This window comes from Anguilla rostrata, chromosome 16 (genome assembly GCF_018555375.3).
Source record: "Anguilla rostrata isolate EN2019 chromosome 16, ASM1855537v3, whole genome shotgun sequence".
In the NCBI taxonomy this organism is placed as follows: Eukaryota; Metazoa; Chordata; class Actinopteri; order Anguilliformes; family Anguillidae; genus Anguilla; species Anguilla rostrata.
In genome coordinates, this window is record NC_057948.1 from 5,407,810 (window position 1) to 5,420,782 (window position 12,973).

The window sequence follows — 12,973 nt, forward strand, 5'->3', positions numbered from 1 at the left end:
ATTTGGGCAGCTCATCAAAAAACAAAACGTCAAATGTCTTCCAAGATATTGCATAGGAAGCAGCCTAGATTCGGTATTGCTTTTCAGTATATTTTGAAGGGTTTAAAGGCACACCATGCAGGGTGTTTACCTTGAAAGTATGAAATAACCAAGGCATATCGATGATGCACTGTCTTTACGTACTTTCACCTGTAATTGTTATTTTAAAATGTGGTTCTGGCCATGGTGCTCTTTTCTGTGTGGGGAGGAGTGAATGTGGCAACAGATCCTCAAAAACAGGATTACAGAGTTAGCTGGGTAGCTGCATTGAGTAAAACCCAGAACTGCTTTTTTTTTTTTTTTACATCAGCCAGGGTTTAACTCAGTGCAGTTATCCAGCTAACCCAGCTATTTTGTTTTGTGAAAAACCCCACTGGAGTGTTTTTTTTTGCTATCTAGGTGCTGTAATAACCCAGATACAAAGAAGCAAAAAAACAAGCGGACAGAGTGCATACAAGAACTAGCGTTAACTTTGGAATGGCCTTTCCTCGGTGGCGTCGGCTGAAGTTTGCCAAGGGGATGACAAGCAACGTGGAGTTGGCCTGTTTTCTGTTGGACCTGTAAGTAATGTTACATGCAGTGTGAAGCCAGTTAAAATAAAACCTTTCGGGAGGGTCTGAAATCTAAAAAAAAAATGCTAAAACCACAATTAGGATAAGTTCAAATTAATGGAATGAATTAAACTATTATTTTTAAAAAAAAAACTATGTTTTAAGTTTGCTTGCTGCTTGCTTGCTGAACAGCTTACTCTACAGGGTTGGAGTCCTGATCGATGTGGTCACTTCTGGCACTACGATCCTTACTTCACTCTAGTGTTTCTTTTGCACCTCTACATCATGAACCAATGCACTTGTTGTACGTCGCTCTGGATAAGAGCGTCTGCTAAATGCCTGTAATGTAATGTAATGTAAAGTTAAATGTTTTCATTTGGCGAAAGCTTCAAAAGACAAGATATGAAATTGATCAGCCCTAATGCTAACATTAGCCTGCTCTCCATCGAGGGGGTATCAGCCCAGATCTGTGACTACTGCTGCAGCTCTGCACATGTCCTCTGTACTTCAAACAACATGTACTCACCACTGGGCAGATGTCGTAAGATTCAAACCTCTCAATTTCCTTTTGCACCGGGAAGTTTAGTTAATGCTTGCTATATTGAGTATAGCACTATTTCACAATGTTCCCAACAGCTCGCCTGAAGCACAGCTGTGGCCGTGTCACATTCGGTTATGCAGGCAAATCTCTATTCAATAATTATTTGATTATTTTATAAATTCTAATTAAATTAATACTATTTAGTGTTAATATATGTATAGTAGTTTATAATAGTTGCAAATAGTAGCTATATGAACAAATGAATCGCGCATAGTAGGATAGCTTAAAAATTAATTTATTAATATGATCAGGCAATGCATATGGAATGTTTATCAAATCTTTTAATCTCATTTTTATGAAATAAAATAATTTAAGTTCATTTAAGTTAATTATTCAAAGATTAATTAATAAAATGCATTATATTAAAACTATTGTTTTAATTAGTGAAATGCAGTATATTAAAACAATTCAAATTTGACTGTAGTTGCAACATTAACTTTTTAACTTCCTTTATAACAATGCATAACATGTAACAATGAACATGAAACTCAGCAACATAAAATGGCGTGCCATAAATTCAGAACTGATGTAATTTTAAAAAAACTATGTGCGTGCGTGCATGCTTGTGTGTGTGTAAACAAATTTACAAGCAACCGTTATGGGAGAGCCAGTCTTCCTCTAGCACCTCCACCAGCTCTGCACATATCAGGAGAAACCAGAGTTCGTAGAGGTCACACTGCACCCAAAAAACATTGCTCCCCATTGTTCTCTGGTTGTGTCATGCTGCGGCACGTGGCAAAATGTGCCTCAGGGTCTGGAGGCCCTTCTGCTGGGGACACTTCTGCACATGTGACTTGTTCTCCAATTCATGCTTTTAAAAATAGGGGTTCATATATGAAGAACCCCTGCATCACTGATGGTGGCTCCTTGTACCCTGGCCCATATCCAAAGAGTCAGGGACCCTTAAGTTCAGGGAGGCGAGCTCTGAACCCGGCCCACCAGTTGTCACTGGGACCCTTGTTCAGGTTGACACGTGTCTTGTGTCCACTGGCCCATACAGTTTCACCCGCCAGACCCTTGACCACTGCTCTGGTGACACTGAAGCCACACTCTGCCATCCGTGTGATGTAAGGTATGAGGTCTTTCCTCCTCATCATTAAGTGCAAGATTGGCATGTGTGGCGTGATTGTATTTGTTAATTTTGGAAAGGTGAAGTGTGGTGGAGGGTAGCCCTGTCTCCCTGGCAACACATTGCCAAGCATAAAAGAATTTAGTTAGCTAGCTAATAACAGCAGCTACCCAACATTTGCAAACAATGACCAGCCACATTTTAGCGTGAGGTTAGCCACCAAGGTGACCCTGAGGCTCATTCCAGTTGCTTATTTTTACCTCCTTGTGTCCTTTCCTCAGATCCTTTCCTAGCTCCTTAGCTCCACCCAGCAGAGGATGCAAGGAATGGACTCATTAGGCAAATGGAACAGATCATGAAATGGAATCAAGTAAATGGGGTAAAATAGGTACAAGTAAATGTCTGTTGTTTTCTGAGAAACTGTAACATATTGACCAAAAAAGTTCTGGGACACATGGAATGAACAAGAGCAAGTTAGGAATAGTTCATGTGATGTCATAAAAAACAGGACATCAGTGAGGAAACATGGAAAAAGGGAGCAGTGGTCTGTGGACAATAAGGTGACTTCTGACTACCCGGATCAACAAAACTGCTTCTAGGACGGCAAATGAATGTATGCTTCTGTCATTTTGTCAAGAAACACATTAATAGAGGGAGAAGTGTATTTCTTTTGCTACTTCTGGGTTTGTGGCCTGTTCGGTTGATTGGGCAGTCCACAACTGAGTTTTATACAGTATCGCAGTTGTCCTGTATTCATTGAAATTTGCAATAAAACCAGCATCTTATCTACTGGATTTTTTAAATATCTCAAATGTGTATGTATAATATGTATAATAAACTTGCTCACCAGCTAATGTTACAGTTCCCAACACACAAGCAGCACCCCGGGGGCTTAGGAACATTGGGCTACTTTTGAAAACCGTGGATTATGAGTTTGAAATCCTACAGGGGCCATTTGATGTTTCCCACTACAATTGTCAGTTTGGTGGAATGTCAGTACAAAATTGTGACCAGGAAGTACTCTTGTACTCAGACTGCAGGTGTTAGTCCTAGGTAGGGACACTACAGGCAGATCTTTGAACAAGGATCTATTCAGTGAATGTATATTTTCACAGTATATATTCATACAGAATAAATGTAAGTCATCTAAAATAAGGGTAACTAGTGAATAACAATACAACTTGAAATAAAGCTGTTGCTTTACAGAATCACAGAATCAGAGCTCATTTCAATTGCTACAGTTTATTAAGAGGTTAATACAGGTAAGAACAGAAACACCCTTCTATAAGCAGCTATATTCTATAAACGGTTAAAGCTAAGATAGACACTATAATGCAGTGATAATCCCCCTATTTCTTCCCGGTATTTAATGTTAAACCCATTCCATTCAAAAACTGAAACATCACTCACCATCTGAGCTAATTCAGATGTATATTAAATAAAAGTTAAATGAGATTAAAATGAAGTCTTGCCTTTAAAAACCAACAGAAAGAAAGAAAAAACACACTATGTTTTACAGCTGACCCTAATAAGCCTAAACCTAACATTTTTCTATTGGGAGAATTGTATAGTCTTTATACGGTCAACCAGAGGAATGATCATCAGAGGAGTGGCGGCCATGAATCTGTCCGTTGGTTCATCGACGCCTTCGCCGTGATACTTTCTGGGAAGATTTTTCCTCAGGGCACTCCAAGGGCTTGCAGCCACATGTTTCAACGTAAGTGTAGGTGTAGCTGATCTTTGTCCCATCTGGGCAGGCCATCTCCACCTCCTTGCTGCTTGTGGACATCTCTTGACAACAGGAGCATGCGTGAACCATAGAATTAGCCTCCACAGAGTACCTGGAAATAGGAGAAAGTAAAGGAAATGGGGTGAAAAACATTCCGTTTTCATAATTTCAGTTGACTTGATTCAACATCTCCCATTGAAGCTGCACCTGCAAGATCATGATTTGTCAAAAGAAATAAACGGCCGTTGGTTTATTAGTAAAGCACATTTCTGAAAGTTGGGGGATCTTTTCATCTGCTTTTTACTGAAATTTGTACTCCATGCAGGTGTGGAACTTACATGGAGGAGGTTGCGCAGTTGCCTTCGCAGGAGTTGACTTCCACAGGCTCTGTGGTCTTGCAGCCATTTTTCTCCAGGTGAGTGCTGTTCTTCATGACTTTGCAGTCCTCATGTGGAGTACCTGATGAAGGTAAGTGAGTTGCAGGTCAATAAAAGTGGCCATGTGTAAGACAATTTCTACTGAAGACATTCCATTATACAAAATTTTATATCACAGGGACGTATGTGTACCACAAGCACACTTATTCATGCCTCATTTATAACATATGTCAGTGTATAAGGCCATTTGGTAATTTCAAGGAACATTTAATCAAACTCACAAGATGGGCATTGTGGAAAGTCAAATTAGACAGTGAATGTGGCTACTGTACAAATAAAGGAAATATGTGTGAGGGACACAACTGCTCATTTAAAGGGAATATGAAGAGTCTTGATCAGCTAGTGCACTATCACACCTTTGCTACACCTCTGACTAAAACCTAAACCCAAACAGTGCAGTGTGATCCACAGGCGCTGGCTGCTAGTTGGATAGCCAAACATAAAAACATTCACCACTAGTGGCCCTTGCCTGGCTTTTTTGCTATTTTTGAGCTCACCAGGGCTCTCTTTCATCTCAATGATGTTCCAAACAGTTGGTTTTGGTTAGCCTAAGGTTTGGCCTATGTCTCTGACTGTTTCTGTTTCTTATTTTTCAGCCAGAATGTGTACTTTAACCACAAGTGAATTGTTTGATTACAATTAAAATTGTGGAGTACAGCCACATCAGTTAAAACAAGACCAGGTTAAAACCTAGTATATGGCTGGACCTAACAAACATGATCCGGCCGACCGATGGTGTAACTTCATCACTCACTCACTCAGTCACTCACTCATTCACAGACATTAGCGTTTGTTGGGCTGGCCCCGCGGTCCAGCAAAAAATAATGTATTTGTCCCAAACATTATGATGTTCACTGTATGTGGTAGGAATTTGTTGACAAAAGTTATGTCAGATTGAAACAAAGATAATGAATAATTTTGTTACTTACAGGTTTCGCAACATCCATCTTCATCAGTTTTTTCAGTGCCCTGTGGTAAAATACAGGTATGATTACAATGACTTTGCGCTGACAGGGATTTTCAGTTGCTCTTTAATACATAATACTTGTGGCAACTTCATTTTTATAGGAATTTCTATGCTGAAGAAAATTACTTTTATTATGGATATTGATACTATGAATACTGAAAATTCCGAGATTGTTAATAAGTAATTTGTTATAAGCTCGGTAATTTATCAATAGTTTGTTTCTGGAAAACTGCTCTGGGAAATTCCTTTGCACCATCTGCTTTCACATGATATCAGGGCCTTGCTACTGATTTGAAACTCACAGGAATGCAGTTCTCTGGGTTGAATTCAGGGCAGACCATTTTCACTTCAACAGGAACCAGCTGATCCTCTATCTTCTCACATTTGTACTTTGAACACTTGTCATTTGGAGGTGTCCAGATCTGGCCGGGCTGTGAGATGGAAAATAGTTAGCCTCTGAGTGTGCAGTAAAAATGTAAAAATTTGACTACTATCTCAAAATCCTACGTAACTGCAACTATATGGCAATGCAAAATCAGACTACACGTTAAATGATAATAGATGTATTTTACATTTAGAAATGTCTGCAGTCATACAGAAAGTGATCAGCTGTAAATGTGATTTCAGCTGTTGCTGTCGAAAGTGCTCAGACAGCTATACCCAACAACCAACTCACTTCCATTGGCCAATTTCATTAATGTCATGAATAATTAATTAATTTTTATATATACATCAAAGCCATTTGAATTAGTGGCATCTGAATTAAAGCATGCAAAAATAAGGTTAAGAAAAGCATGCACTTTTTGAGATTACAGAATTCTGTTAAACCGGATATCAACAATAAACTGAACCAATCAAAAGAAATGATCCCTTTTTCAAGGGGAACACCCAACAAGCAAAACCAATAAGAGATGGCTCTCTTTAAGAAGCCAATATGGAAAATCGCTGATTTTGTATGATTTGTACATTGGTGTAAGAATTGGTCATTCACCTCAAGGATTTGTGTTGTGTTGCCAGGTAACATAACAACACAGTTCTTCTCCACACACTTGCCACAACACTCACCGGGCACAGCCTCGTATTCAGAGCCCTGCAGGAGATTTGCACACAAAAAAACACACAGTCAAAAACCCAAGTCTGTTCAACACAAAAATGATGAATTGGTGAGGTTCAAAAAGAACAGCACTGCCAAATTGTTTGTAGAGTTGAAGATTATCAGCAATAATAAGTAATCCACTGCACCAATTAAAAATAAGTTAATTGGTTCAGTGGATTCCTGTCAAAGGCAACTTCTCAGCTGAAAACGAATTCGGACAGGCAACAAATGTGTTATGGAATTAAGTTTAGAAAGAAATTTATTTATGCATCTATTGTGACATGCTGGGAATTTCTTCAATGCAAAGGCCCAGTTGAAAATGAAAGGTGAAGATGTTTTTTTAACACATCCTTCACATCAGTTTTTAGGCACTCTTGCACTGTGTGAACCTTGGTACCTACCAGCTTGCAGCTCTCATCACACTTCACTGGGGTGCACTCGACAGAATGGAGTTTAGTGTCCGGATCTACAGTGGAGCCACATTTGCAATCCTCGCACTTGTCTGAGGGAACAACTGCTCCTGGCTGCAATAGAACACAACAGAGGTGCAGTTAAACCCCTGGGACAGAGGAGAATGCAGCCCGATGCAACCAGTATACATACATACTCTCTTTCAGCGAGACCATCAATATGCACACCTCCACACTTTAACAGAGATGACCAATATGAGCATATGCTCACTCTAACCACAAGCACACCTCAGACATCTGAACATATTTATTTATTTTATGTTTAGAATTTTTTATGTTAATAATTTGTACATAATGTTTACATTATACATTAATTATATACATTATACAATTTCAAATAATGGATTCTCACCTGATATTCTGTTTTATTGTAGACACAGACAGGCTTGGGCTCTGCAGAGAGAGGAAACATGGTGAAATCAGCTCAATAAAAAACACAAATGCTATGATTCATCCAAGCAGCCTTCCTAGCAAGTAGATCTACAGAGTGCTAGCAATGTTGTCACTCATAACTGCTTTTGTATTTGATAGTAACATATGTAAATATTTCTATGCTGTATATTAAAATATGATAATATATTTAACATTAATATTTATGAATATAAAAAATGACAACTTTTTTATTGATGTAAAATATGTCAGTATTGAACACGAGAAGCAAATGTGATATGGTGTGTCCGCTGAGTGATTAAAATATAAATCACAATGATGCTTTAAGAGTGAGCAAAAGGCCAATGACAAATCCTGTTGTTGTCTGAACTCACTTGTTACCTTTTTTTTTTTAAAAAAAGGATCTCAATTGAATAACATAGCTGAATATCACTGATTTGTTTGTTTTCTTCGATTCTTTGGAACTATTTCAAATAAATTCAGATTTTGTTTGCACTGGGTCTCGCTTTGAAGATCATGTTTCCTGGAATGTTTTCAGTTGCTTCCAAACAGTCGTGATTGTTACATCAGCATTAGAATGTTCAGTTAAGATATTCAGAATATGTGTGATCTTACACCATAAAGGGTTAACGTGCAGTAGTAGCAAAGCGCATTGCTAAGACATGATTACATAAACATGAGAGGCTTACGGCAGTCATATTCAGGACAGCAGCTTCCTTTTGGGGTAGTTACTATTGGCTGGAACCCTTCGGAGCAGGTGTGGCTTGTCTGTGGGCATGTGTCCACATCACATTCTGTGTGAGAAGAAGAGCAAAGCGTTGAGACGAAACGGCAGATTGCACTGGCAGACTGATGCGTGATTTCTCAACACTGACAGAGGGGCATAAGAGAACGCGGTGTTGGGAAATGTCATCCTTGAAAAATCCTAAATACTTTCTGTGAAATGTCTTAATGCTTTCATCTATTTTTAGAGGTCACCCATTTCCAGACTGTGATACCAGGATCTCATTCCAATCTGAAATAAGCTTGCTTCCTCATGTTCACTAGTCCTCTATTAGAGGGGGAATCCCCAAAGTTACTCAGCTGTAAGATGAAGACCAACACTAGAGGTGCCATTCCAATTTAAGCGAGTTGAGGGAGGGTCTATGGTCCCTCAAGCCCTGTGGAATCTCCTTCCAAGGGAACCACAAAATGCATCTTTTCAAGTGGTGAAATAGCCCACAATGCTTGGCATTGCACCCACGCTTTCATTAATTCTGGCTACTTCCCTGTGGGCCCACAATGTCAGTATTTCAAAAAATCCTATACGTAGCATGCTAATATTTGCTACCATGTTAATTAACTTAAAACAAAAAATTCTGGATAAATGATCTGAATTGGCACACTAGTTGACCTTTGCATTATAGTACTTTGATTTTCATGTTGGTTAGTAGCTACAACAAATTTTATATGCCTTGCTCACAGTTGGCCGACTACTTTTTGTATATTCTAAATAAATGTTTTTTTCCGGTATGAATGAATTTACAGTAATTATTTTTATATCAGGACACCATTTCTCATATTTTCTTCCCAAATACTGTCGGGTATATTCCTCCAAAATATTTGGAACCCCATCAATAGGGGAAAAACATAGGTTGATGGGGGTATATTTGCTTTGAGGGTCAGTAGAGAGATTTCACGTTACAACGCTCAAGCCAGCAATTCCACGGCAACCATTATATACTTCCTATTGCTGATGCTGATGGATATCCAAATGCAGAGCAGCAGAAAGCTGGTCCAGTTGAAACATCTCAACACCTCCCCTAGCTCACTGGCTTGGGAAGGGCTCCCTCACATTATGTTTAAACATCACTCCATTGGATGGTGAAGAAGCGAAGGCAGCATTTTCCATTTCCAATGGAATGATGGAACACAGCCTATACCTGAATTAATGAGCATACATCATTCCCTAGTTCACTTACCATGTGACCAGACCCAGACGAATGACTGCACACCCCTCCTTATTCACTTACCACATGTGACCTTCTCGCAGCAGTCCACAATCTCGACCACGGGCACCTGACCAGCCTTCTCGCAGGTTTTGTTTGGCTTGATTGAACACTCCACAGGTTTACAGAGGGGAGTGGTGGAGTTCATGGGACACTCACACTCCTGGCAGTTGCTCTCCCACTTCTCGCCTGGCTGCATGGCAAACAGAACAGGTCCGGGCATGTTTAAAACATATCATACAGCCTTTTGATTTCTCCAGATTTATTTTCCAACTTTGATTAAATGCATTGGCCATGTATTGCACAAGCCTGTGAAAGCTTTTGCAGTCTCCAGCATTGTTTCGGAAGTGCAGATTGGAGATGTGTAGTTGCTGGGCCCCCATATATCAACCTATTATTGTAAGACTATCACCCTGTACAGGAAGTGTTGACAGAAAGTACCTTTTGTTGCCATTTTAAAGCTGCAGACACTGGTTACAGGTGATCATGTTACACAAACCTCACATAACACAGCTAGATACAGGCTATATACAGGCTAGATAGAGGGCATACAGATATCTAAAATATATTTTATGGACTGCATTTTTATATAGTGATTTTATCCAAAGCGCTGTACAGTTGATGCCTCTCATTCACCCATTCACACACAAACACTCACACGCCAACGGTGAAAGGCTGCCACGCAAGCTACCAATCAGCTCGTTGGGAGTAATTAGGGGTTAGGTGGCCCAGGGCGGGGGACGAACCGGCAACCCTCCAACTGCCAGACAACCGCTCTTACCTCCTGAGCTATGATTATATTATATGTTTAATATAATCAATATTAGTTCATTGATTATATTAAAATAAAAGATAATACAATTATCCAAGTGTTTTTATCATTTAATCTTAAGTCCAAATGCTAAAATGTTGTCACTAAGTAGAATTTTGTATTTTTTCAACTTAGGATTCTGCATTTCTATCAAATTTTTATCTATAGTGTCTGTAAAATTTAAATGATATTGCAATTAATTTATTTTCAAATTGATGCAGATTAAATAAACCATTTCAAAGGAATTAAACATTTGAAAAAGATATGGCTTTTCATGTCAGTATATCTGACATTAAGTTCTCATGTATGGTCTATGAATATATTTGGATACAATGAAGAATATATAGGTATGCAGGGTCCACCTATATATTACAGTGCATTATTTTATATATTAAATTATAGTTTTCAAGATATGACTATAATTGTGCGAAAAAATGAAGGAGGGGAGCTAAGGATGGTAATATTGAACAGACTCAAGCAGAACTGAACTCCCATTGACAGTGCCTTTTTGCCATAGTTTCAGTAGTTTTGGTTGCGATGTAATAGTCATACATTTTAGTTACATTGGTACAGCACAGCATAAGGTTGCTTATTCATTCCTTGTAAATTGCCTTTTGCTTGTAGCCTTTTTAAGTACTGTATTATATGATGGTTTGTTCGATTAAAAGGGCTGTTTTGTGATCTGGCCCTTTCAAAAATATGTTTTGTCAGTGTGGGTCGTGATCTGACCTGAGTACAACTGGTTGAGAGAAAATTACGCTAATACATTATCCTTGGTAACCAGAATTATGAATCGTAAAATGTCCCAAGATGTGTTACCATAGAAATAGTGACAGGGAATTTTATGAGTCGTATGTAAAGGTATTACCTGTTTGGTCGTGTCATTAGGCCCCAAGCAGTCTGACAAAACAAAAAGGACATGAATGAGGGCAAAAACAAATCTCAAGTACATTTTTTCCAAGAGATTTTATTCATCTAGTAGTCGCTATTAGGCAGAATGACTTACAATATCAGAGGATATAAGCACATTTACATGATTAAGGGTGATTCGAGTGAGCTTATTTAATGTTCATGAAGACTTACATTGACATTCATACTGGAAGCAGCATCCAGACTCATCATAGACCTTAACTGGGGAATGTCCGTTCTCACAAACGACTGATTTCACTGGCTCACACTCCTTTGGCGTCAAGACAGCAGAACCGTGGGTGCATGTTGCTTTGGTACAGTTGTCAACACTCCAAGATTCACCATTCTACCATGGTAAAATAATCAGTACAGTTACACACATTACACTCAATACACATGGTCCTCAATACAAATGATGAGGAAAGTATAGCCTGTGATTGAAGAAGACAGTGATTAGGTTCATTAATGTTTCAATGTAAGTAATTACTGTGGGCTGTATTTACAAAGCCTGATTATCTATCCAGTGTCTATTTCAGGGTGGTACGTGTGACAGGCGAGTGCTAATAATAATATTAGCCCCCTATCCACTGTGGGCCAAAAGCATAGGAACTTAAGCCCAGGAACTCAAGTCTGGAACCAAAGTGATGGGGCTATAGTTCTCACAGCATTTCCACTGGGATTCAGCCAGGCCCAACTGTAACCGTGGCAATGAACCTGAACTTAATTTTTTCAGGTCATAAAGGCAAAGCAATAACAATAGAGCCAATTCAGATTGTGTGGTTTACTTTGCTTCTTTTTACAATGTGGGAGTTTTTGAAAGCGAAGAGGATCGGTAAGATCAGTACCAGTAGCTTACTGTGTTTCTCAGCAGCTTGCCAAGAGATTTAGCAATAAATAGATGAATAAAAGTTACACGATTCCTGTCATGGAGCACATATTAGCTGTAATACTGTAGCTTCATATTTTTTATGCAGCAGAGGTACACTCCGATAGGAATAATAATAATAATTCCAGTATGTTCAATTAAGTGTTTATGATTTACACTAGTATTTGAATTATTGAAATGCTACATATGCTATGGGTGGGGATATGGCTTGTAGCATAACATATATAGTTGGAGGGTGGTTTTAACTGGAAACCTGTACACAAAGCTAACTTATTGCTATACTGGCTAACTGAAGCGGAGGTGCCGTGTGGGAAACAATCTGCGCAAATAGCTGAGTGCCCTATCGGATCACAGTGGTTAGTTATAAAACTTAATAATATGCCATTAGGCATCTCATTTTTAACATGTATGCATGGTAAACATTTTATGTTCATAGGCAGAGTTTGTGAATATGGGTGCGCATTAAGGACATAATTTGCTAAACGTCAGTAATTATTTTAATAGCTTTTGTTCATTTAGCAATGATTGATTACCTTTCTTGGAGGATCGAAGTGGTCACAGTCTGGCACCAATGTCGTAGTTTCAGGGCTGGTAGTTGTTACAATAGTTGTTGTTTCGGTTTTGGCTGTAGAAGATGGTGTACTAGCTGGAATGGTGGTCTTCTCAATGGTTGTCGAAACGGGTGGTGAAACAGTCGTATGACAGGGTTTTGACTTCTTCTCAATTTCACATGTTGCATTGCAGTAAGCAGTGAAGCACCAGCCTTCACCGTCAGTTTCATTATATATTATTGATCCTGAGGGTGAAAAGGTAAGGGCCATGAGGGATTAGTGTCCATGTGAAAATCAAACTCAGCATGAATGTGTCTGTACAGGCAGTATTATTTAGGTCACAAAATAATAGAATAACGGAAATGGAAGGGTGAATATATTCAAGGACAACACGTATAAGTAAAGGTGATTAGGATAATTTATGAACATAACTTATGAAATGAATATATCGATTAAAATGGCTGCAAAGGGAGAAATAA

General features: G+C 38.8%; 1 protein-coding gene across 1 annotated transcript; it reads right to left on the reverse strand.

Annotated features, from left to right (window-relative positions):
* Nucleotides 1–3,483: 3,483 nt before the first annotated feature.
* Nucleotides 3,484–12,610, reverse strand: LOC135241762 (intestinal mucin-like protein). Its single transcript, XM_064312430.1, has 12 exons — nucleotides 12,477–12,610; nucleotides 11,232–11,403; nucleotides 11,017–11,048; nucleotides 9,362–9,530; nucleotides 8,039–8,143; nucleotides 7,312–7,352; nucleotides 6,891–7,013; nucleotides 6,385–6,483; nucleotides 5,696–5,824; nucleotides 5,356–5,395; nucleotides 4,328–4,448; nucleotides 3,484–4,101 (listed from the first exon to the last, which is right to left on the reverse strand). The coding sequence occupies exons 4-12, from the start codon at nucleotides 9,483–9,485 to the stop codon at nucleotides 3,897–3,899; spliced, it is 987 nt and encodes a 328-aa protein (XP_064168500.1). The 5' UTR covers nucleotides 9,486–9,530; nucleotides 11,017–11,048; nucleotides 11,232–11,403; nucleotides 12,477–12,610; the 3' UTR covers nucleotides 3,484–3,896.
* Between the last annotated feature and the right edge of the window lie 363 nt (nucleotides 12,611–12,973).

Bases quoted from the DNA above. Each gene is read 5' to 3' on its own strand.
- LOC135241762 (XM_064312430.1), bottom strand. From the start codon at position 9,485: ATGAACTCCACCACTCCCCTCTGTAAACCTGTGGAGTGTTCAATCAAG. The intron at 7,014-7,311 runs GTGAGAATCCAT...GTTCTATTGCAG, and splicing joins ACAATAAAACAGAATATCAG to CCAGGAGCAGTTGTTCCCTC. The intron at 5,396-5,695 runs GTGAGTTTCAAA...ATTTTACCACAG, and splicing joins ACCCAGAGAACTGCATTCCT to GGCACTGAAAAAACTGATGA.